The sequence below is a fragment of the Aulonocara sp. 'chitande type north' Nkhata Bay genome, linkage group LG14 (assembly GCF_057382095.1).
Source record: "Aulonocara sp. 'chitande type north' Nkhata Bay isolate Kocher_YH1m ecotype deep benthic linkage group LG14, A_spYH_male_GT1.1, whole genome shotgun sequence".
In the NCBI taxonomy this organism is placed as follows: Eukaryota; Metazoa; Chordata; class Actinopteri; order Cichliformes; family Cichlidae; genus Aulonocara; species Aulonocara sp. 'chitande type north' Nkhata Bay.
Window position 1 is genome coordinate 10,132,171 of NC_141357.1, and position 26,929 is coordinate 10,159,099.

At 42.1% G+C, this 26,929-nt stretch overlaps 1 protein-coding gene across 2 annotated transcripts in view; it reads right to left on the reverse strand.

Annotated features, from left to right (window-relative positions):
- lsamp (limbic system associated membrane protein) overlaps window positions 1–26,929 on the reverse strand; it is a 499,113-nt gene that overhangs the window by 62,961 nt on the left and 409,223 nt on the right. For both annotated transcript variants that reach the window (XM_086260903.1, XM_086260902.1), the window contains one exon: window positions 23,847–23,934. In XM_086260903.1, the coding sequence (XP_086117029.1) occupies window positions 23,847–23,934 (88 nt within the window). The remainder of the gene's footprint in view (window positions 1–23,846; window positions 23,935–26,929) is intronic.

The window sequence follows — 26,929 nt, forward strand, 5'->3', positions numbered from 1 at the left end:
CAGTACAGACAGTTTGGCAGATGCCCTCTGGGAAATAAAATGAGGAGCAGCAGATTATGGGCCTAAATATCTTTAATTATATGTGAAGACACTGTTCATTTAGTACACTTACAATTAAATCTCCACACTTAGCTCCTATCACCGAAATGATTTCTCCTTGATTACACATCACTTCAGGTAAAAGTTTCCTACATTAAAGCTTTAAAAAAGCTTAAAATTTCCTATGAGGGATTTTTCACTCAGTAACTCAACACTAAACTCAAACAAATGTGTCAGAATGTTCTCTCAGTTTTACTTCATGTCAGGGGAAATTAATCAAAGTGTGCACGAACTGTAAAATAAAGTGTTACCATAATTAATTTTGTAGTTTCTTTAGTGGCTTTCTGCATGAAAATATGTGCATATTTAAAGATTTAGTGTTGCAAGAAAAAAAAAAAGCAGGATAAATTAAAAAAAAAAAAGACAGTCTGAACTTTCCTCAATAATAAGGCCGTTCTTCTAATATAAAATTCTCCCCTCCGTAGCGCTCTGTTATTTTAAATGAAGTCACAAAAGGAAATGTGTCTCAGTAGGTTTCAATGTAGTTTTAATTTAAGCTTCAAAATATTTCACATAACTCTTCCCTCCAAACCTGTAACCATAAAAGTCAACCATCGGCCTCTGGTCTCCCTCTAATTGGCTAAACTGGACATACCTACAGCTGTCCGTGACGTGACGCTGCAATAACCAGCTTACAGCGCGCTTTACTCTTGATCCATAGGACACAGTAAGCACTTTAACGGTTTAGTGCCTGTGTGAGCACAATAGTACAGTACATTCACAACACAGCGTCTAGCCCAGGAGGCTGTCACAGGAAATTTCATGAACTGGTACTTTTCCTCCTCTTGCAAGAGCAAATGCTGAGGGCAAAGTGCTGGTTGGTAAATACCATCCTAGCAAGTTAAAGATGACACACATCTAAACAAAAATTGTTAATCTGAAACTGATTGAATCGGCTTGTTTATCTTTATCAAGCACGACAGAAGGAATTTGTGGTTTTCCAAAGATACAAGGATCAGCCACAACATTAAAACCCCTTGTCTGTCTGCTCTGGATATCTGGGATGTCTTGTGGCATCTGGCACCAGGATGCCACCCTGTAGGTTGGGTGTGTGCTCAGTGGGTCGAGCCTGACTGAGATCATTGAGTACTTGTGTGCATACCATACCTGCAGTAAATGTATGATCTTCCTTGTTCCAGGCATTGCCGAGATATTTATCCGTAATGTTTAAAAAGTGACATAGTTGTTTGAACAGCCAATATAAATATTCCATTGTGGACTATTTGTTTAATGTTCACCTTAAACTGTTTAAAAACCAATTACTGAGTGAGTAATGTCCCAACATAAGACAGCAGCTAAGGTCAACAGCTACCTAATGACAACAAAACGGTCTAAAATTAAGTTGGACAGCGCTGATTTAAAAAATCTCGAGCAAGCAGAGTTTGCAAAAAATTTATTTTTGGGTGATTGGCTCAGAAACGTGAAAACAAAGCACTGTTGTCAGTGTTTGTGTTGATCAGGTTCCAGATTTGTGGACTTTCCACCGAGCATGTTGGTTCTTGCTGTGTGAAGAGCTGTGAACAGCTGGTAGACACCTGACACACTCAGCTGGAGACTACCCCACGATGCCACACACACACACACACACACACACACACACACACACACACACACACACACACACACACACACACACACACACATCCTCAGACTGAGCTTACAGCTGGTTTAGCTGCTGCTTTTGCTATACATAGGCGAAGTGTATTTGCACTTTCCCTCCTGTGACTTCTGAGATGTGACTGCCTTTAACCTACACGTTTATAGACATATCTTACATGAGCATAACCTCGGTCTGCTGTTACCTCTCCCTGCTGCCTTTCCATCTCCGTAACTCTTACCACATCACTGTCACTTTTACCCTGTCTCCTCTCCTTACTGTTTTATTCATTCTCTCTGTTCCTGTGCTTTGCCTTGAGCTGCAGTCTAATGAGTAAGCGGCTGGCATCGAGTGCCTTCTAGCTCTGTGGAGAGATAACGAGCCCATATGTTATTTACTACAGTGGACACTGCAGCAGCCGACCCATGCCAACTCACAAAGACCCTCCTAGGAACACAACATAAACCATTCAGAGCTGTAGCTGTGCCATCAAAGGAAGAGACACATTCCTGACTCTACTTTTAGCTGTTAGATGGCTATGCAGTGGAGAGCGGCAACACACAGCGATGAAGTGTCATAAATATTTTCCTTCAGTAAGTGATAAGCAATATTATTCTCATTAGTGAGGTGTATTCATAGTGTCTCTCAGGGCTTCTGTTGAGATTAAAGAGCATGTGTATTCTTTAAACTTTAAACTGACTAAGTGATATCAAGACACTTTTCAAGACGCTTTGAAATTCACCTTCACTTCAGTCGTATGTTACCGTATTTGATACAAAAGGACATCAGCTGACAACAATTCTGGCGAGGCCTGAATCCTCTTAACTTGTCCCTCCCTCACCATTTGCGAAAAGCATCCTTTAATCAAAAACACATCCAACAAGACATATGCTCCATAACAAGTGTTTAGCACTCTCCTGCCTCACAGAAGACTCTTTATGTAAAGCACTGCATCAGCGCCGGCGACCATATGTTGAACTGAAAACCATGCCAGACATCTGGTGGGGCAGTGGGCACTGGGAGATGAAGCAGCCAAGTAGACTCACTAAAAAAACACGAGGATGTGCATGAGCACGTAATGCATGCAAAGCACTTGATGTCTGTCAGTGATTTCTGACTTTCTCTTTAAATCACTCCAGACACACAGTGATTGTAAAATTCTTTACTGTAGCTCAAACTGAGCGTTAAGCAGTTGAGTATATATGAAGGTTTGATGATATTGATACTGTGATCTTTAATAAGTAATATTTACCAGCTTTTAGACTTATTCGTTGGTTTTTAGTTTTATTTTATAGTTTTATTGTTTTATTTTGTAATGTGATGTTGCTGTATAACAGCAGGAATTTATCAGGACAAGGCAAGGCAAGGCAAGGCAAGGCAAGGCAAGTTTATTTGTATAGCACAATTCAACAACAAGGTGATTCAAAGTGCTTTACAGAGACATTAGAAACAAGAACAAATAAAAAGCATGATTTAAAATTGATTAAAACAAGGAAATAAACTAACTAACTAATTAACAAACAAACAAACAAACAAACAAACAAACAAACAACAGTATATAAAATCAAAACAGATAAAATCAGAACAGTAGATAAAATCAGTAGTTAAATGTAAGTTTTGAAATTTAAGCTTAAAAGTGTGGATTTGGTGCTTTATTCAAATGCAGCTGAGAATAGGTGAGTCTTCAACCTGGATTTAAATAAACTGAGTGTTTCAGCTGATCTGAGGCTTTCTGGGAGTTTGTTCCAGATATAAGGAGCATAAAAGCTGAATGCAGCTTCTCCGTGTCTGGTTCTGACTCTGGGAACTGATAAAAGACCGGATCCAGATGACCTGAGGGATCTGGAAGGTTCATACTGGGTCAGGAGGTCATTGATGTATTTTGGTCCTAAACCATTCAGAGCTTTATAGACCAGCATCAGAACTTTAAAGTCTATCCTCTGACGGACAGGCAGCCAGTGTAAAGACCTCAGAGCTGGACTGATGTGGTCCACTTTTTTGGTCTTAGTGAGGACTCGAGCAGCAGAGTTCTGAATGAGCTGTAGTTGTCTGACTGATTTTTTAGGTAGACCTGTAAAGATGCTGTTACAGTAATCAAGCCTACTAAAGATGAATGCATGGACTAGTTTTTCCAGGTCCTGTTGAGACATCAGATCTTTTATCCTTGATATATTCTTGAGGTGATAGTAAGCTGACTTTGTTATTGTCTTAATGTGTTTTTCTAAGTTTAGGTCTGCATCCATCACTACACCCAAATTTCTCGCCTGGTTTGTGGTTTTTAGATGTATAGATTGAAGTTCTCTGGTGACCTGTAATCGTTTTTCTTTGGCGCCAAAGACTATTACCTCAGTTTTGTTTTTGTTTAGCTGGAGAAAATTGTGGCACAACCAGTCATTGATTTCCTCAATGCATTTACCAAGAGCCTGTACAGGGCCTCGGTCTCCTGGTGACATTGTGATATATATTTGTGTGTCATCTGCATAGCTGTGATAGTTTATTTTGTTGTTGTTTATAATCTGTGCCAGTGGGAGCATGTAGATGTTAAACAGAAGGGGTCCCAAGATGGAACCTTGGGGAACTCCACATGTGATACTTGTCTGCTCAGATGTGAAGTTACCTATTGATACAAAGTATTTCCTGTTTTCTAAGTATGTTTTGAACCAGTTTAGTACAGTTCCTGAAAGACCTGTCCAGTTCTCCAGTCGTTTGAGTAATATGTTGTGGTCAACTGTATCAAAGGGAAGGGACCTCTCTCTTAGCCTGTGAGGGAGGAATGTAGTAGCACACATACCCACAGAGATGAGTGTAGTTGCACTTCACTTGATTTAGTTCCCATTGACACTTGTTTACAGAGGTGCAACAGATTTTAAGCATATAAAATACAAAGTGGTTTTCTCCAGCCAGCAATGTCTCCTGTCCTATATCTGAAAAGGGCTACGGTGCAGTAGATACGTACCCAACAAAAGCATTTCATACTTAGCAGCAGTGTTTTCTGGGGACTAGAGTAAATTCATTAGCCATGGACTTTGGTCTGTAACTCTGCAGACTGTTTGGGTCCAGGAAAAACAACAAATACAAGCTAGAGGACAGGATAAAACCCAAAGAGCATAACATGGACACTTTAAGTGACATATTTTCACTTGGTGTGCCTGCCTAGGAGAACCTACAAAAAGCTACAATCATGGCTAACTCAATGCTCATGCTAGTCAGAGGTGCTCTTAAGGTTAAAGTAAGATTAAAGTCTGCCATAGCTTCCCACTCATTATTTATTGTATTTTTTTCCACCCCTTATTGAACTCTAGTTTTTATTCGTACCTGTTCCCAGTTACCTTGTCTATAAACTCTGCTTTGGGCTTCTCTCTTTTGGCTGTTGAGTAGTATAATTTGCATCGCAGACATGTTTATGAGTCCTGCCTGCCTTTTCCAAACTATGACAGACCAACAAATGAAATCCTGCCATCCCTTGACCCATACCACTAGCACTTCTAAAAAGGGAATGAATAGTTTATGTGCCCACTGAAGAAAACCTTTTCTTTTTGATCTAACTGCTGACAGGAGTAGGAAGGAGAGCAGGGAAGTAGACTGCATCCAGGTCTGAGCAGTGTTCAGCTTGATACAGCTGAGCCATCAGGAGGCATCTGAAATCAGATACCGCTCATTGTGTCTGAAGTGCAGTGTGTGCTGTGAAAGCCCACAGAAAGACAGTTCTCAGTATCCTTGCCGATTTCTCCGCTTCATGAGCTTGGAAACATGTAAGAGGCTTTGTAGAAGTCATTAATAGACCACAGGAGGGATCTACTGATATCACCAGAACAGGACGAGCAATTTCTGCTAATATCTAGCACACAGTTTTCAATAGTGGCGCTTTGTGTCATGAGTACAACCTATTTGTGCTTCTGCTCTTATAAATGAAGCGAGCGAAAGTATTGGTCTGAATAGCAGGTGGACAGCGAGTTCAGCCACCAAAAGCTACACAAATGAGTATGAATCTGAGTTATGTAGCAGTCATAGACACTGATAAAAAGAAGAGCACAACCTATAAAGCACAGCAAGGGTGAAACGCTTAAAAGCACATAGGTGTTGTGCACAAGGGGGATATTCTTGAAAGGCAGTCACAAACCCATAGATTTACTTATACAGGACATGTCCTACGTGCTGTGACACAGTCACACAGGTGCAACCTCTACATATACCTAACCTCCTGTCTACTCCTCAGAGAGAGCAAGTGGGGTCATGTTTAACTGCGCCACTCAATCCTCGCTTTCAGAGGCATTCGTGGGTGCAAGAAGAACTGTGCCAAAGGGCTGTCCATCTATTTGACAGGCTCGGGTCACACAGAGAAGATGGTGAGGGATGGAGAGAAAAGATACTGGCAGGTCCTGTAGAAGTAATGAGGGTGCGTGCAGGGCGCGGAGGCAATGGAAAAGAAATAGTGGTCCTCTATATCACAAATAACACCAGGGAGATATTGGCCAGAACCGATGGCCACTGGCTCCCCTGGTTAGTTTGTGAAATATAGCACTGCTGGCTCACCTGCAGCCCTTGTCGATACTCAGCTGTCATGCGTGTCCATGGGATGACCCCATTTAAATGCATGAGAGGACCTCTCGCAGCCAGCACAAATAAAATTAAAGGAGACTGCAGTTTTATTAAAAACATTTTTTTTAAAGAATCAGTCTAAGCAACGTAAGCTGCAGCAGCCCAGGGAGAAAAAGTGAATGGTAAATTGTTGCTTTCATTAAAACTTCAAGGAGTCAGTTTCATTATAAAGGTTCAAAGGCAATGAAAAAAAGCGTGTGGCTGCTTTATCCCACAGTCGCTCTCTGCCTTTTTCCTCTTCTTCCTCGACTTGGATGGAATAATGGACAGTGTGACAACTACTTGTAATTTTGTCCCTGAAGCGTTTTTGTATATGCATGCGTGTATAGCTGCCGATCTGCTACAGTGCTCACGGCAGACATAATGAGGCATGGCGGGGCTTACTGTTGTCCTTCACCAAGCCAGTGCTTCTGCAGAGGTTTTAAAGTGCTTTAACAGTAAAACACCGAACTTCCTCTTATTATTAAGAATGTTTAGAGGCTAAAATTAGTTGAGTGCGATAGCGATGTGCAGTTCAAATGTGTTTAAACCGGCAACTCAACATGAATAATTGATAAAGTGTTGTTCTAAATATATGAATAGTTGCTCTTGACAAGGTAGTGTCAATTATCACAACTAAAGGCTGGAGTTGATGTGGAAGTATCCACCTTAAAGTGCTGGCTCCAAAGTGCTGCAGATTAAAATTAAAGTAACAGGAAAAGAGAATTGGTAAAAATACGACATCTGGAATGTTTTGAAGTAAAATTAACTGCTTATTTTACTTCTGAATGAACAGTGATTTGTCTCCAGAAAGAAATGGTTGCAGTAGTTCTGCATCTTTGTGATTAAAGAATTAATCACACAAATGCAGCACGAAATTCCAAATTTTCCAGATCTGAACTTGCATGAAAAAGCGTTTGCGCCCTTCCTGATTTCCTATTTTTTTGTATGTTTGTCACACTTTAATCCTAAAAACTTGATTCTGTTCATCTGGACTGAAACTAAAACCACTGGCTGTGAGGTCAGTTTCTTGATCATTAATCTGCAAATGGATGGTTGGATGATTGAGTGTGCATCAAAACATCACACTTAAATGTTTCACATCATCAAACAAATTAAAATATTAGACAAATATAAGACAAGTAAAGACAAAATGCAGTTTCTAAATTAAGGTGTTTTTTAACAGATTGCTGGACATTCTCCTTCAGGATGTTTTGGTAGACAGCAGAACTCATGGTTCCATTTGTTTTCCATGGTTTCCTTTTCTGAAATGCTGTGTAATGGGACACACACCTTCTAGAAAGTTCAACTTTAGTCTCGTCAGTCCACAGAGTATTTTCCCAAACGTCTTGGGGATAATCAAGATGTTTTCTGGCAAAACTGAGACCAGCCTTGGAACTTTTTCTCCCAGTCTCTTTCTTATGTTAGAGTCACTGACACTGACCTTAACTGAGGCAAGTGAGGCCCACAGTTCTTTGGATGTTGTTCTGGGGTCTTTTGTGACCTCTTGGATGAGTCATTTCTTTAGTCATTAATTTTTGTCAGTCACTCCTGGGAAGGCTCACTTCAATCACTTTTTCAGGCAGGGCCATGTAGGTTTAGAACACCCCCACCCGCCCTTAATAATAAACAGCTTCATTAAGAAACTGCATGTTGTTTTTTCTAGTTTAATCTTGGTCTAATATTTAAATTTTTTGGATGATCTGAATCTGTACATTCGATAATTTTTAATCCTACAACTGTTTACAACTTGCATAGTTCCCATTTCTGTGTAACTGTATATCTCAGATTTCTGTAAAGTTATTTATTTCATATTCTGTATAGTTTTTCATATTTATATCCTGTTCATAGCCTGTACATAGCTTGTACTCACTACAGCCTGTACATACTTATAGTTATAGAATATTCACAACATACCTCATACCGTGTACATTATAACATAATAGACCCATTTCTGTAATATACTCACATATCTATATTATTGCTAATATATATTGTAATATATCTATATCACTAAAGCACTTCTGGATGGATGCAAACTGCATTTCGTTGCCCTGTTCCTGTGCATGTGCAATGACAATAAAGTTGAATTCTATTCTAATTCTAAACATAAGTGTGACAAAATACAAAAAAAATGAAACTCAAGAAGGAGCAAACACTTTTTCACACCAAAGTATACACATCAAAAATGTTGCATTTTTGAGAAAAACACTTCCATATTTGTTTGAGCTCTTGTTGGCAGAGTTAGGACCACATAAGAGAAACCATTTTAAAGAGCTGATTTACCCGGAGAAGCGTCTAAGTGTCTGAGCTAAAATAGTATTATTTTACCATCTCTATATCATTATATATTCAGTGCCGTTTTGAGCTACGAGTGCACTTGCTACCAAATGCATGGTCTGATTTATCAGATCTTTTTATTCGAATCCAAAAAATCAAGCTATAAATAAAAATAAATGTTGCAAATTCATCCAGAGAAATTACGCCATCAGTGTGATCAGCTGCATTATGAATAGGTAAGTCTGACAAATATTTTTAACACATGAAAAATTTGAACAGATTTTATGGCAAATTTTATGCCTCTGGTGGTTAAAGGCCTTTACCTTTAGATAGCACTGGTTTTGCTACACATCTCTCACCACAATGTAGCTAAAATAGCAACTGGTTAAGTGCACTGGTTGGTATTTCTAGTAAACTTACTATTGTTCTACACTAACATATGCCACAAACTGTAAGGTGGAACTCTGTGTATGTCAAAGCACATCTATAACCCAAATCTACAGTTTTTGTGTCATTATTTTTGGTCTTTTTGTTCTTGTTTCTTTCACTTTTCCTTTGGCATCATTTCAGGTAGCAGACCAGTTGATATACCCCACACAGAGTAGTAAAAGCACTACATAAGTACTAGTCCATTTATAATTTTGTCCCACATCACACATCCAAGTCTAGTCATGACAGATGGCCGTCCCTTCCTTTGCCTGCCTCTCATTGTTAAGAGGGATTTCTTCCTTCCTTTAGTTGCCAAGTGCTTGCTCATAGAGGTTCATCTGATTGTTGGAGTTTTCTCTCTAACACCACTGACACTCAAGGGTCTTTGCTTTGGAATATAAAGCACCTTAAGGCAACTGTTACTGTGAAATGGTGCTATATAAATGAAACTGAATTCAATACTATGAAGCCTGGTGTATACCATCAGAAGAATATAATTTGTGCTAAAGAGCTATATTTCATGTGTCCCTTTGTGGCTTTAAAGACCTTGATGTGCAGTAGCACTGTCTTGTGAAGTTGCTGTAGACACTGTGGAGCTTTTACTGGAAGAAATTTTGTTGATGTGTTTTTCTTTAGTTAGTCAGAGCTTCATTCTTTCTCTTTTTTTTCAGATGGGTAAAGAGGAATCATCCAGTAGAAAGACTGTAGTCTGCTCTCCATGGCTGGGGGCAGTACAAGCAATAATGTGTATGTGGGTGTGATCATGGTGTTGAAGCAGTGGAGCCAGACAGACTGCCGATATCTAGAATTAATGAAAGCAATGCACTACCTAATCCACTCTAAACCATCAAATTTCTTTCAGTTCAGTCTTTCTATCTCCCTTGTCTCTCTGTGTAACCCTATGGTTAGTGAGAGAGGAGGTAACAAAACACCCCGGTAACTGCATAGATAAGGGATGGTCTGAGATGAATAAGTGTGAGGGCTGTGCAGAGGCAGAAGAAAAGAGCAAAGAGGACTTGAGATGGGAAGTGGTGAAGAGGAAGATAGTGGGTAGATGGCTTCACAGGCACCACCGAAAGCTTCTGATTGTCCCATGATAATTGTAAAAAGGTCAGTCCTCCTCCTCGCCCAGAATGCGGAGCAAAAGATATGTGCAAACACAGAGACACACATACGTATGAGTCTGCACACTCTGTCCTCTCCTGCTACCGTGCTCTTTAGGGTGACACAGCTGGCTTTGGAGAGTTCTGCGGATTAGCTCTTTAAATATCACGGCATTGTGACACAAAGATGGAAGACATGAAAGGAAGAAAGGCTGGATAAGTGCTGAAGACGGGAGCATTTGATGGTTGATCTTAGTCAGGAAGTCAGTGATCCTCAGGCTGGATAAAGGTTGTTCCTTGTGGCTAAGTTAGAGTCAGTAATAATGTTAAGGCTCATAATATTAAAAACAAAGCTTTTGCTAGATAGAAAATAAAGGTTAAAGCAACCAACATGCCAGAGTGGAATGGTGGTAGATACCAAAAAAGGTCTTCTTTGAGCTCCGTTTTTACACAGAGTGAATAAAACTCTGTGCCCCCCCCACACCCCACACACACACACACACACACACACACACACACACACACACACACACACACACACACACACACACACACACACAACATCCTGTTGTTGTTTAATTCTGCCAGCTCTCTGTGCTCCAGAACAAGTGTCTGCAGTACATTAACATGTGCCATTTCTCAGTGGAATGAGATCACAGCAGCCAGGGAACAGCTGTTTATAGGACTATTCAACTTGTCTACTATTTTATAGTCATTCTGTCTCTGTGACATTTATGAAGGGATAATGCCATATGTCTTGGAGGGATACCTGCTCGCAAGGAAGGCTTGGGCGATAACTTGTAGCTTGAAGAGATAATTAAGACTGCCTGGCTAGACTAGCTTTGGTCATACACCCAACAATAATAACACTTACAAAGCTGCACTGAAAACTAAGCAAGAACATGCAGTTCAGCGAACAGAATTTGTAGTCTTAAGTGAATTGCTTAGCTGGTTGCTGTCAGATGGATAACAATCACAATATTTTTTTTAAAAGATATTAATGGCTTGATTTATGTTATAAAGGTCAATGCAAATTCTAAACTGCTGACTCTTGCTCAAAAACTACAGTATGAGATCAATGCTGATTTAAATCAGCTGATTAAGCACGATCATGACTAGAGAAAGGAAAGATAAAAAAAGAAGAAGAACAGAAGAAAACAAAAATAAGGAACCAAAAGAGCAGCTGGAGACTAACACAGGATCAATAATATTGACAGACTTGAAGGAATATGGGAAACATCCAAGACACCCCAGCATGCACGTAGACACACATGGATTTATTGCATAATCACTAACATTAGAAAAGAGCAAGTCAAAGTCAGTCCAGCTGTTATGCCTCATTTAGTGTGGGATGCACAAGCCAACGGAATGACTTTCGATCTACTTGTGGTTAGTGATTACGCCAATGATCTGAAGCACTGAGCACTGAAAGCTGAACCACATGCTGGCTGTGGACACCATTATTTGTCTAACTGTTGAAACAGCACGTCAAATGTTGGATACACAAGTGGACATCAGAGTTCAACAAGCTTGAACATTTCTGATTGTGGGGTCAGCAGCTGCTGGAGGACTCGGATGCAGTGCCGACTAAATAAAATAAAAGTTCCAGCCGTGTGGAACGAGTATTACAAGACGACCTCATGAGATGAATGAATCACTCCTTGGCCTCTGCATTTTATGAAATACATTAGCATAGCATAGTAAGAGTTGCTGAATTTGCTAAAACAGTGCTGCTGTAGATCTGGTTGCATAAAAGGCTACAAGAAAATTACTGGCATGGTGATTTAGGCTATATTTAGGTTTATGTCTCTTTTTATGTGGTACTTTCTCAAATATTAATTGTACTTTGCACTGCACCTCGTTCTTTTTTTGATTCACAGAAGATCTGGTTTAATTGCTGAAAATAATGTAGTAGTGAGATTTAGGCCCAGAGCTTTTTGAGGCGGTTCTTTTGGACTAAATGCTTGCTAACAATAACAGTACATGTGCTATAAAAAAAACATAGCCACACTTTGGTCACATCAGATCAAACAGTCAAGGGTTTCGGGTGTCACAATCCCAAATCATCTCTGAAAATGTTCATCCAAACTTTTAATACAGCCCATCCAATAGAAACAGACAAGTAAATGTCCAGTTTAAAGAACTACTATCACTTTTTCACATAAGGTTTGGAAACGTTTTTCCTTAGTAAATTAAATCAGTGTCCTAAAAACACATTTTGTATTCACTCAGGTTATATTTGTCTAGTATTAACCCTTTCACGCATATTGGTCACTACAGTGGACAGTTATTCAAAGGCTGTTTTCTTGTATTTGTGTCAGTGTTGATGGTATAATTGCACATAAACCACTACACTGGACACTGATGTGTCACTCCATACCCTGCCACCCACTGGTCGTTTAATGTTACTATATATGTATGACATGTTTCATTGTAATTATTATTTAACCCTTTCATGCATGAATTATGACAACCTCAATCAGTATTTTTTTCTCAAGTATATTTATTCATCTTTTCATGCTTAAAAATGAATAAAAATGATGAAAGAAAATCCTGATTAAGGTTGTCATAATTCATCCATGAAAGGGTTAAAATTTGTTTGACAATGTGAATCATTTAAGTGTGACAAATATGCCAAAATTAAGAAATCAGGAACGGAGAAAATCCTTTTTACAGCACTGTAGGCATTCAATACTGATGCTGTTTATTTTCCAAAGTCTAAAAAGCTGTAGCCATAAATGCCCTTGATCACTGATTTGTCTCTGTTTGTACCAATCCTGCCTCTTTATTCTGCCACAAAGGAACAGACACTATCCATGGCAAGAACTAGAAAAATAAATTGCAGGTAGTACCTGCTTATTTTTTAAAGGGGCTATTCAGAAAAAAATACGGCACATACTCCATCAATCACAGAGACAACACTTCTGATTTTACTTTCCTGATTCCTCTCTATTGTACCCACTGCTATATGAACTACAATGTTCAACAACACTGTTCATATATATTGTATTTACAAACAAAATACCTCTTTTTTTAATCATATCACATATTTATTTGAACATGACGTATGCTGTTTGATTATCCTTTACAACTGTGTTGTGTCTGCTCACTATCTCACCCTTTTGCTCTCATCTTATTTTGTTCCACTGCTAGCTGTTCACTGTCATTTAAGTTGTTTAATGGTATCAGGGAAAGTGATGTTGAGCAAGTCAGAAGCATTATGTCAGGTGCTTCCTGATTCCCCATTACATGCAAGGTGTCCTTTAACATTGGTGCTCTGACGTTCCAGTCATGGGTACTTTGGCCACTGAGAAATAATGACCACATTTTTCAGATGTTAAAAACCCCATATGGGGGTTGTTTCCTTGTTGACCCTGGTTTTTATTTATTACTTGCTGGATAGGGTTCGGCCCTTAATTCTACTGCAAATATGCTTAGTTAGCTTTAAGCTCTAAAATCAATACACTCTTGGTTAGGGTCATAGTTTGAAGCAACCCTGCTGATTCACAAAATGATGAGTTGAGATCACATTCACTTAACCCAAGGACACCTTGTGCGTAAATAAGCTGACTGAGTAAAAATTCAAAATACCAACAGAAATGGTAAAAAAAAGGAAATTATGAGGGCAGCATCTGAGGGTCACTCAATATCCCAAATTTCCCTTATTCCTGTAAGATTGAAGAAAACCTTAGATTATTTGTTATGACAGTGTTAAAGGAAAAAGTTGTGAAACTTTTTAGAATGTCAAATATTTGCCATCAGAGAAAATATACTGCCTCCTTCCATCCTTTAGTTATTAATTGGTATTATTAATGAAGTAAGCAGTTTCTATGGGCTTCGGACAGGGTTTTTTTTTTTACATTGTGGATTTCATCTTTAAAAAACCCTAGAAACTGTTTTCCCTCAGGGATTGCTATTAGATCTATATACATCTAAAGTGTACTTTTTCTTAGTTGTTGAAGTGGTGGAGAATTTCGCTTGAACTCTATGCACACTCCAAAAAACCCCAGCAGCGCAGAGCAGATGTAATTTAATATTAGTTATATAAGGTTCAAGTTCAAAGTCTGTCAAGTGTACATGATTAGATAAAACCTCTCCACAGGCTATGAGAAAGTGAATCAGGTAGGATTTTATATGAAATGTAAGATATTCTGAATCTAATATTAATCTGCATTTGTACAGTGAGAGAAATAATTAAATATCTTAATTTTAATGGATACAGACAAAAAACCCCAAGGAAAACACGTAAAAGTTATGAATTGATTTGCATGTCATTGAATAAAATATAATATATATCACCTAGAAAAACACAACTTGTTGGCAAACACAGTAGGATGTTTCTTGTAGTTGGCCACCTCGTTTGCTCACATCTCAGGAGGGATTTTGGTCCACTCTCATCTTTACAGAAACTCTGTAAATCTTTCATATTTCTTGGCTTCTGTTTGGCAATTTAAAGCTTCAGCTCAGTCCACAGATTTTCTATGCGATTGACCTTGGAGGGCACTCCATGACCTTCATGTGTTTCTTTTTTAGCCACTCCTTTTGTGCCTTGCTGTAATGTTGTGGGTCATTGTCAAGCTAGAAAGCCCATCCATAACATATCTTTAGTGTTCTGGTCTAGAGAAAGATGTCCTTGTCTAAGATCTTATGATACATGGTCCCTCAATGCAGTGAACTCATCCTGCCCTTAGCAGAAAAACATCTCTAAAGCATCATGTTTCCACCTCTGTGCTTGACTGTAGGAACAGTGTTCTTGTGATGGTCTTGTAACCCATTCCAAGCTTGTGCAGGTCTACAATCTTGTCCCTGGCAGTCTTTGATAGCTCTTTGGTCTTGCCCATGATGGTGGAGAGGTTGGAGTGGAAGACGGGGCATCAAATACTTATTTCACTCAATGACATGCAAATCAGTTCATAACTTTTATCTAATGTGATTTTTTTTCTGGATTTTTGTTGATATCCTCTCTCTCTAAAATATTAGAGACTGTTCGATTTCTTCTAAATGAGCAAACTTACACATCTAGCAGGAGATCAAATAACACTGCAAATCTACAATCAATCACATACACACTCTTTTAAGTAGCTTAAGGAGCCATTAAACCTTCAATTCATAAAAGCACTGTCTTAGACTGGCCGATCAACCAAATTCTGTGTTTCATAAAAATCTAATTGGATTTGTCATGGTCCTGGGCCATGTGGGCCCAGTATTCTTAGTTTTTTGTATTCTCGTATTTCGTTCCTTATTTAGGTCATGTTTCCTGAGTTGTCCTGTTATGTTGTTCCTTATTTGACTTCCCCTTGTGACTCTTATCCCCTGTGTGCCCCTCTATGTATCTGTGAGCCCTCATCTCCCCTCGTGTTTCATTCCATGTTTCCCCAGCCCACTATGCCCGTGCTCTCTCTCTCCTCCTGTTTGCACCTCTGTGTACTTCCTGTTTTACTTTGACAGTCTCCCGTCAGTGTTGTTTACTCCTGCCATGTCTTGTTATGTTTATCTGTGTCAGCTGTGTTCCCATGTGTGGCCACTTCCCCTGATCATCCCTCTTGTGTATTTAGTCTCTGTGTTTCATGTAGTCTGTGTCGCGTCGTCTGTGTTCTCACCTCCATGTTTTCACGGTCAGTCCTTGCAGTGATCATCATAGTCTGAGTTTTCTTAGTTTGTCGCAGTATTAGTTTTCCCAGTTTAGTTATAGTCTAGTCACGCCATCCCTGCTTTGTTTGTGCACTTTGTCTTCAGCCATAATAAAGGCTCGCTTTCTGTTAAGTCCACCCCCGTCTACTCACTTGTGTATGCACCTGGGTCCATCACACACACCACCGCACGGCCTGTCTCTGCAGACCGTGACAGTACGACGCGACCATGTCGGACCCAGCGACACAAGAGAGGGAGATCCTCCAGACGGTGGAGTCGCTATGTGGTAGATGGCTGCGGTGCTCCGGAGAGGAGGAACGGGAGGAGTTGGCCCGCCAAGTGGGAGTATGTGTGTCTGTGTTTCCCTGGCTATGGGAGGCACTACACCCGCTGATCACCGACCTTCTCGTCACCGCTCTCCAACTCCGTCCGCAGCCACGGCTGCCTAGTGTGCAGGCTATGCCGCCAGAGCCCTGCTGTTGTCCCGTTTCCCCGCTGCTTCGCGAGCCAGAAGCAGTTGCAGTTGGAACGGTGAGGCTCGCCACCGACACACCTTCCGCTCGCGCCCCGTCGGCTTCCGCGTCTTCACCGCGGTCTGGCCGCACGGCGTGGCGCACGGAGACGACGGAGGCCATGGACTTTGGCGAGGAAGAGCGGCAGCAGGTGTTACGGGCGTATCGGGAGGACGAGCTACGCTGGAAGCCCTGGCTTATCTCCGAGGAGGAGCTTCCGCCAGCCGCCCCGCCTCGGACTGGCCGCCCGTCCTCGCCGCCTCGATCGGACTACTCTTCTCCCGCTTTGTATCTGGCGCGGATGTGGTCAGAAGACGAGGAGCCGGTCACCACAGAAATCCAAGTTCCGTCTGCGTCCACTTCAAGACGGAAGCGGCGTTCACGTCGCCGTCGCTCATCGCTACGGCATGTCTCGCCCTCCACTGAGCGACACGAGGAGGCTGTGGAGGTGATGGATCTCGACCTCGAGGAGCGGCAGCGCGCCGCATGCGCGCAACTGGAGGAGGAGCTACGGGGGAAGCCAGGGCTCGCTCCTCACTACGGTGAGATTTTCCGCGGGACACGCCTGGCCTTTGGGGGCCCCCGGAGTTGCCAGGAGCTCCCGCCTAATGCTCCGCCAACCCTCGCCTCCTCAGCCTCTGCGACGCCGCAAGAGGCTCCACTTTCCACGTTAACGGGGCTCACGGCCAAGAGGAAACGGCGTTCGCGTCGCCACCGCATCGCGCGACGACCGGAGGTGAGTGAGTGCAACCTGTCATCTCCAGCCTCCATTGAAGCCGTAGAAGATGAATTAGACTCAGAATTACAGAGCCACGGGTCAAATTTAACAGAGACACATAGTGTGGAAATGGCTGACTCTGGTACTGGGAATGGTGTGGTCTGTTCGTCTGGCTTCCACGAACAGGGAGTAAGACCCACTCAGACTGTGAGTTCCAACACTGGGGAGTCACAGCCGGCGTTCTTGTCACCGCCACCCGAACAGGTGTTTAACTGTCCAGCCTCTAAGCTGACCGGGGAATCCCCTGTTTCGTGTGTTTCTGTTTGCGAAAATAAAGTCACTGTTTCAGAATTACCCGCTCTGCTAACCAAGTCACAGCCAAGTGCATTTGTTTCAGAGAGGATCTTGGACAGGCCTAGTGATCTTGTAGGGGCCCCTGACACTACACTTGGGTTGAAAGAGAGTTCCACAGGCCGTGATGTTGCTTGTGTGGGGAGTGGGGTGGAAGTGTTTTCTTCTGTGTCATTTAATGTGCCTGGGGTTCCATCTAGGACTGAGTTACCTGTGGCTAATGCCTCCCTTCCCGAGCCCGCTCCGCTCACCAACGAGCTACTTAAAGTAGGCCCCTGTGCTTCCTTAGCACATAAGGATTATTTAAAGGAGGGTCATGACGTAAAGTGTAAAAGTACTGAGTGTGAGATGATGTGTAATCCTGTTTTGCATGCTGCTCCTATTCCCAATGAACTGAAAACTGAGAACGCGGATCATGAACTCACGTTGGAACTTAAAGATGACGACATGGAGTCAAATCAGGGTAACATGAACTGTGTAACATCACCCGTCTCCGCTAGGAATGCTAGCACAGCATTAGCCGTACCCATTTCACCATACACACTACATAACACCCTTGAGTTACAGTCCACCTCACGCATGGTTCCTAGTCACTATAACCCTTACCGCCATCTTGCTAGTCAGTTCTCATCGCCCAGATTCATTCCTGAACATTTCATGTTTGCCCAGGAGTTTATCCGTGAAGGCTTAAGTCGTGTTTTTCTGGGGAGTGTTGTAGTCCTTGTTTTCCCTGTGGCTGACCCGGCTTATCTGGGCCGTCAAGCCCTGTCATTGCTCGAGACTGAAGGGAGGAATATAGAAGCAGGACTTTCTGTTTTGGAGCCTGTTATGTCAGCCTACATGAGTCTTGAAGTGAATGAGCTGGTCTGTGCCTCAGGACATCTGACACCTGTTTGCTTCTGGACTGTTAACTGTAAGATGTCAGGTGAATGCGTCCAGCCTCATGTCTCGTCAGCTGGAGGGCCCGAGGGGCCCGTCCAGCCTCATGTCTCGTCAGCTGGAGGGCCCGAGGGGCCCGTTCAGCCTCCTGTCTCCGCTGGAGGGCCCGAGGGGCCCGTTCAGCCTCCTGTCTCCGCTGGAGGGCCCGAGGGGCCCGTTCAGCCTCCTGTCTCCGCTGGAGGGCCCGAGGGGCCCGTTCAGCTCCCTTCCACGTCGGCCGTACAGGCTGCTTCTCAGCCTTCTAGGAATGGCGTGAGCTTTCTCTCCGCCTCAGACTGCCTTCTGCTTCAGCCGTCTCTTCCAGCTGGAGGGCCCGAGGAGCCCGTTCAGCCTCACACCATGTCAGCTGGAGGGTCCGAGGAGCCCGTTCAGCCTCCTGTCTCCGCTGGAGGGTCCGAGGGGCCCGTTCAGCCTCCTGTCTCCGCTGGAGGGTCCGAGGGGCCCGTTCAGCCTCCTGTCTCCGCTGGAGGGATCGAGGGGCCCGTTCAGCCGCCACCTGCGGCCGCCTCGTCGTCGCCTGGTCCAGCTTCTGCCTGTGCTTCACCTGGACCGGCCCCGCCGTCGTCTGGTCCGGCCCCGCCGTCGCCTGGTCCGGCCCCTGCGCCTGCTTCGCCGTCGCCTGGTCCGGCTTCGGCTTCTGCTCCTGCTTCGCCTGGCCCGGCTTCGGCTTCGGCTCCTGCTTCGCCTGGCCCGGCTTCGGCTCCTGCTTCGCCTGGCCCGGCTTCAGCCTCAGAGTCCTCGTCTTCGTCTGCCTCAGAGTCTTCGTCTGCCTCAGAGTCTTCGTCTGCCTCAGCCTGTGCTTCGTCTGCCTCAGCCTGTGCTTCGTCTGCCTCAGCCTGTGCTTCGTCTGGTCCCGCCTCGACTGGTCCCGTGCCCACCGGGCCTTGGCCAGTACGCCTGACACTGCTTCGCCGCCGCCTTGCGCACTGCCGGCCCCCTGAACTGCTTCGCCGCCGCCTTGCGCACTGCCGGCCCCCTGAACTGCTTCGCCGCCGCGGCCGGCCCCCTGAACTGCTCCGTCGTCTCCTTCGCCGCCGCCGCCGCTGCCTTCCGCACGGCCGGCCTCCGGACCAGCTCTGCCACCTGTGCCACCCGCCTGGTCGGCCCCCCGACCGTGTGACTCGTGAACTCTTGTGCCTGTGGGCTCTGGGTCGGCCCCCTGAACTTTATTTTGACTATGGTCGTGTGCTCCCGTGTTTTCTGTTGTTTATTTTGTTTCCCGTTCTGGTCCCTCCGTCCTGGTCCCCCGCCTCCCGCCCTGGGTGGGTTGTTTTCTGTTTTTGTTTCTCGGGTTTGGGCTGTCGGGAGCCAGCCCTTTAGGGGGGGGTGGTGTCATGGTCCTGGGCCATGTGGGCCCAGTATTCTTAGTTTTTTGTATTCTCGTATTTCGTTCCTTATTTAGGTCATGTTTCCTGAGTTGTCCTGTTATGTTGTTCCTTATTTGACTTCCCCTTGTGACTCTTATCCCCTGTGTGCCCCTCTATGTATCTGTGAGCCCTCATCTCCCCTCGTGTTTCATTCCATGTTTCCCCAGCCCACTATGCCCGTGCTCTCTCTCTCCTCCTGTTTGCACCTCTGTGTACTTCCTGTTTTACTTTGACAGTCTCCCGTCAGTGTTGTTTACTCCTGCCATGTCTTGTTATGTTTATCTGTGTCAGCTGTGTTCCCATGTGTGGCCACTTCCCCTGATCATCCCTCTTGTGTATTTAGTCTCTGTGTTTCATGTAGTCTGTGTCGCGTCGTCTGTGTTCTCACCTCCATGTTTTCACGGTCAGTCCTTGCAGTGATCATCATAGTCTGAGTTTTCTTAGTTTGTCGCAGTATTAGTTTTCCCAGTTTAGTTATAGTCTAGTCACGCCATCCCTGCTTTGTTTGTGCACTTTGTCTTCAGCCATAATAAAGGCTCGCTTTCTGTTAAGTCCACCCCCGTCTACTCACTTGTGTATGCACCTGGGTCCATCACACACACCACCGCACGGCCTGTCTCTGCAGACCGTGACAGGATTGGGGTGAAAAGCCCGCCCTTATATTACGATTCTTGTCATGTGCAGTGACCCTGCTTCCTGGTATCGCTCGTCTGAGCCCCGTGAGTCTGCCACTTTTCCATCCACGGCAAATTTACTTTGTCTGATCATTTGTTTTCCAATTACGACCCTGTCCCTGCTAGCAGAAAATTGTCAGCTTTGGTTATGTGAACCTGCTCTTGGGTCTGTAACCAGGGGCAATGTTTGAAGCTTGGAACATTTTCATACCCATTAAAAGATGAAGGTGGGGTGAATTATTATCCCGCAGAGCTGATTGGGTTTTGTGGGGGTTGCTGTAGGTTGCTGCTTGTAATGTCATTATAGTACCACAAACAAAGAGACATTGTCCTGTCCTCTTAGTAAACAACTATAGTTAGAGTACAAAAAGAGTGGATAAAACTAGTAAAAGCTGAACAGTCGGATATTTGCAAATCAGAATCAAACGTACACCTAGTTAACCTGTATGCTGCATTCACTTGTTTGAGCACATCTCCGTTCATTATTTGATCAAAATTTCAAAGTAAATAAAAAGTCCCAGTATTTGTTCACAGTAACACATTCACTGTAATTGCCAGAAACCTACGCCTTCAGCACTGCAAGGCAATTTAGATGAAAGATGCTGAAGTGAACTTAAAGGAGAAGATTACACCCACACAGCAGGGAAATACAATAGATGAGCATAACAATGGCATCAACACTGAATGGGACTTTGAGAGGCAGAGCAAAGGACAAAATAGCAGGTAATGAAAGCAACAGAATCAATGTTTGGCCATAACCGTCGCATTAGCTGTGATGAATGAGACCGCCGTCAGAAACTCTGGAAGCCGGCACAGGACGTTCCAATGATCAAGCAGTGAATAATCGGACACGATGGATTCTGGGAAGGAGAGGCAATTTGCTGCCATGGATCCCAGAAGAGCAACATCAATTCAGATATTGACCTTTAAAGATGCTGTTAATGGATGATATCTTCAGTTCATAGCTGGATGATAAGTTCTTGTGTGTGGTGAAATTGCACTGTGATGCATTTCATCCACTGACAGCCTGTAGCAGTTATCTGCGGTTGGGTTTCACATCTCACAGTAAGGAGGTTCAAAATGGAGAGGGCAGTTAAAAAACTCCAGCACTGGTGAAATGGATTGAGCTACAACATTAAATGTATCCAAGTACATGCTGTATACAACACTCCATCAACATTTACTGTCACTTTTTGGGTGACGGACAGCTGAGAAGCTCAGACATTCACAGCTTGATGAAAAAGCATGCAAAAATTCAACCCCCACATTCATGCAAGGAAACAAAGACACCATAGGAAATCCAATTGTGAGAACTCATTCTGCATGCATGTATAAAATAGACTCTTTAAACAAGAAAATTCTGTCAACCAGCTGTGGCTTTGAAAAAGCCAAACTGAGAGACTTGGCATTTTGATCGATAATAAATTCTCCTTTTTGTCCTTGATGCACAACTGCGTGTTTGTATTGCTCTTATTGTTTTATAAGCGATTCATAAAAGAAAAACAACTTAGGGATTTGAACAAGGCTTGAAAAGGCCAACCGTTACCCCGAAAAAGTGTGCAGCTGCTGTATAACAGCCAAGTGTGAACATCAGAATAAATGTTTTAATGAGACTGTTATCGCCAAGATTATTTCCTGGCTGTGATTTGCTTTTCTGAGACAGTGTGTAGATATAAATAGGCAGGAAAAACTACAGGCAGAGAAATTATGTTGCAAATGCTTAAGGGCATAATAAGACAAAGAAAATCATAATAAATACCTGAATTCGAGCGTTAAGTGGTAACTTTAGAAAGAAAATCAGTATTTTGATGTGACGTAAGCTAATATTCTGTCTTATCAGAGGTTTGCTGGTACTGTATGACAATAACAGAGCTAGTGCAGACGAAATATCATTTACCGCTTTTCACTGTAATTTTAAATATGACGCCCAAAGACATGTTAGTACAAGCGAGTTAGGACATCAAAGTAAACCCATCAGAGAAATAACACAAACTTTAGGAGTGGCCAAATCAAGAATCTGCATTCTTAAAGAGAATGAATGCACTGGCCAGTTCAAGTGCATGATGACAAAATTATTTCAATGCTTAAGAAAAATAGCTTCCTAAAACAATCCAAGTGAGGATATATACAGGAAGTAGGTGTATCAAGGTCAAGGTCTACAATCAAGAGACACCTTCATGAATGGAAACAATGAGGGTTTACAACAACATGCAAACCACTGATTACACTCTTTGGTCATGCAAAGAGTGTAATAGAACTGGGCCACTAGTGTTCATTGATGTTGTGACTCCTGACAGATTGTACAATGCTGCCCACTTTCAGCCAAATAATTCAAAAATGATTGCAAAAGCAACACAAGAGTTTCATGAGGAAGAGAAATGTGATAGTCTTCAATGGGCAAGTCAGTCACACCTGATTTTAACTCAACAGAGAATACCTTACAGTTAGTAAATACAAAACTGAATGCAGAGAGACCCACAAATAAGGAACAACTGAAAGTGGCTGCAGTAAAGGCCTGGCAGAGCATAACAAAGGAGGAAGCACAGCAGCTGGTGATACCCATGGGTTTTAAACTTCACACAGTCTCTGACTACAACAGATTTTCATCCAAATAACAATATTTCTATTTGAAGCTATATTAGTTTGTCCTATAACTTATAGGACTATAAATAAAAATGACTTCAATTCAATTTCTAAACACAAAAGGCAATACTTTTATCAAACACCTTGAAGTAAAGCTGAAAGTCTGCATTTCAGTTTCAACTTGTTTCTTTGACCTAAAAATCGATTGTGGTGTGATCTGGGAGCACAAAATTTACTCCTGCTTTATCTGGTATTTCGTTTTCAGACATTTTGGCACATCCAAGGCCGTTATTAATTTGTTTTAAGCACCACAGCCATTTCCTGATATCTAAGTAGTATGTGCCATGTAATTGAACTAAGATGTTCCATGTTGAGATAATTAGTCAAGTTTTAAGCCACAAATCCAAAATTAGTTAAGAAATGTATGTATGGGTCTGACTATCAGCAGATATAGCTTCCCAGCGCCTACAGGGACCATTCACAATTCCAGTTAAAAAGGGGAGTAATGAACAGCTTAACATTGAGGCTGATACCTTTTCATCAGGCCTCTCAGCTAGAAAAAGTTGATGAGTTCACAGAATTGTTTCTACTGTAATCTCATGAGCCAAAAGCCTCGTACCCACAGGAAAACTTCAAAAAAACCTAGATTTAATAGGGAAAAATATCACCGTTTCTCACTCTTCCTGATTACCTCCTGCTCTCATCTTTGCAGCTGTCCCAATTAAAGAGAGACAACTTCACATTCTTTGAAGTGAAAAACTGCTTAAGATTTTTAAGTGCACTTAAGACTCAGCTGAAGTAAAACAAGGCATGCTGTTTCTCACGAAATGTATTCCTGTAATTTCCTTTCCAGACACCATACAAAACAAATGCAATAGAAATGACTTTTTGCATTAACATTTGTGTATGCTGCTTGTGAACTCTTTGACAAAGACTTCATTCGATATGTTCACGTTCTGCCTTGCAGCAGGAGCTTGTAGCTTACCTTGTACAATGAGGTAGACCTGTGAGGTCTTGGGCTGCTGCTTAGTCTGTATGGAACAGGTGTACGAGCCTTCATCATACACATCCACCTAACACATTAAAACAGAATATTAGTTATTAGTGTAAAACAACATTTAATTGGTTGCGACAATGCTACTGGGAGAATGTGTACATTTTAAATAGATGATATCTTTTTCCTAGTAGCAAACGCATACAGTAAATACATTAAGCCAAAAGCAAAAAAGAAACGTGGGTGGTAGATGTTAATTTAAATGAACAGATAAATATTGGATTGTTGTATGTTAACATGTTTGAATGTTTAAACTACAGTTGTCCATTTTCTAAAAAATATAAGTGTACTGCTACGTTTATTGGCCAGACACTGTCCACCCCCACTGAGCGGACAATGAAATGTTGGTAATGTTGGCATGACTGTTTTCAACTGAATATGCACCCATATATTTAAAGATTAAAGCTTTAATTTATCTTGCTCTGATTGCAGTTTATGTACACCGTGGTTTAGCTACACAGTACATGTCGATACCATGCACCTGAAAAAATGCATGCTAGAAATCCCATTTCCCTAAGTATATTTATATTGTTCTTTATCTGACATTAAATGTACAATATACCCACTAACAACAGTAAACTTAGTCATACGTTAATGTGTCAAATGCTTCATGCCCTGGAGGACGGGGCTGTGGCCCCCCACACCCTCTAGCGGATCATTACATGAAGGAACCTTTTAAAAACAAGCCCGCTCATGCTCACAGGTGCACACACGGGTGCTCACACACACAAACGACACCCTTTTTGGCTCCTACCTCAAAGCACACTGTGCGCTGTCGATATTACGTGCTGCACAATAATGTTTAATATTTAGTATTTACAGTTATATTCCCATATATCATCGTGATGTTGTTTATTGTATTGCTCTCGTTTTCTTCTGCTTGTTTTCTTTTTTCTTTCTCAACAGGTGATCCAGGTGATTGATATATGTATTTTTTTTGTCTCTTCTCCGCTGTTTTCCCCCCCTCTTCCTTTCTCCCTTTTCTTTTCCTGATTCAAGTCTGTCCCATATCTAGCAAGTGAAAATAAAAAATAAATAAAATAAACAATAAAAGGTGAATCAAATCGACCATTACGGCAAGGCTGGGATGGTCCATTTGGTAAAGTAAATCCGTTGGGCATCTTTCTTTGCCTTTAGACAATAATTCTGATGGCAAAAGAACCAAACGGGACAGGCAAAAAAAAAAAAAAGAGTGTCAAATGATATCAAATGATGATGTTCTAAACATCATAACTAGGAGACATCAAAATGTAGTAAATTAAATATTTACAAAATTAGATGTTACTGTTGTGAAATTAAAATGAGGAGATTCTTAAAAAGGTCTTATGTGCAAGAATGCTTGTAGGCAGCTACTAGGCAACTTGATGCTGTCATAATTGTTAGGGTACCTGGGATGTTGAGTCAGTGTTTTGTGTTTTTGGTTGTTTGAGTCTTGTTTATTCATACTTGTTTTCTCTGTGTGAATTGTTTCCTAGTTGCATTTCTGTATTTGTAGTTCAGATTGTCTAGTTAGTTATTAGGTTCCTTTTCATGCCCTGGTCTCGCCTGCGTGTCCTGTTTGTCTTGGTCTTGCCTCTGTGTGTCCTCTGTCAGGTCAGTCTAGTCTTCATGTTTATCTGCCTGTTTCCCTGGTCATGTCTCTGTGTGTCCGTCTCGTTCCTTGCTCTCTTGTCCTCTCTCTCCTCACTTTTTTCCCAGTGTTTCATCTGTCTCATACTTCCTGTTTTAGTTTGACAGTCTCTTGTCTGGTGTGTGTCATGTTCAGCTGTGCTTCCCCTGTCTCGTTAGTTAGATTATGTTCCCCCATGTGGTTTGTTCCTTTGTTTGACCTTGTGTGTATGTCTGCGTCTGCCCCGATCTACCTCATTCTTGCAGGTTAAGGAACTAAACCTGCCTGTTTAGTTCCTAGTTTCTTCCAGTTTGCTTTCATGTATTTTGTAATCAGCAATAAAGCTGTGTTTTGAGTTAGTCCTGCCACTAAGAGTCTGCATTCTGGGTCCTCAATCCTGCCTGCTTCATGACACATAATATTTCATATCGATAAGAACCTTCAGGGGCCTAAGACGGACCTGTTTTAGTTGCTCAACTCCTGATCATGTAGAGAGAGTTCACAGGCATGCACACAGCCTGATACAGACTTTATGACAATACAGCAAGATTCAAATGAAAAGAGATTACCAAGATAAATAGCTATCTGAGCATATATTAGCCCTGAGAGTGAGAAACCATGATGTATGACTGGTATTTTTGTTGTATTTTGCTGTTCCCCACAATGCTTGAGTTCCCTCCTTCCTTATCCTGCTACTGTAATTGTGGAGCAGTCTGTGTGTCTGACTAATCCTTACTCCAAATTCCCTCAATCCCATCCAAACTGAAATCAGGGGCAGCCCCGGATTTAAGTTTGGATGGGAATTAGGGATTGAGAGATTTTGCATGTGGTGATTGTTATTGTTGTCTTTTGTAATTTCTCCTAAAAACAAAAAAGCAAGTCACTTCCCATGTCACAAAAATGCTGAGTCATTTTAAACTGACATCCTCTTTAATCTGAATTACACTTCACTCAAAGAAAGTATTTATGAAAGACCAAGAACTGCACACTGATTAACCACTATCAGAATTTTCTCATCAAACCAATAAAAACCAAACAAATATTTGTTACATAACTATGAGATTACTTTTATTCATTTCATTTTTCATATATTTTGTTTATATATATTGTTGCTTTTAGTGAAAGTAGAAAAGGTTCCTGAACGATCCCTTCACTGAATATTTTTCTGCCTCTTAAATATCATTTTTGCTTTGTCATTGCAAACTCTGAAGTACTTTGTTTCGGCTTATTCATACTTTAAGTCTGTTTAAATGTGGTTACCATGACTATTTCACTTACTTATTACATTACATTTTATATATTATATTACATATTAAATGTCAATGCTGTTAGGTGACTTGAAAGTAGAATCATTAAAACAGGACAGGAAATAGTGTTTGTAAGCCCCATTAAAGAAATGGATCGA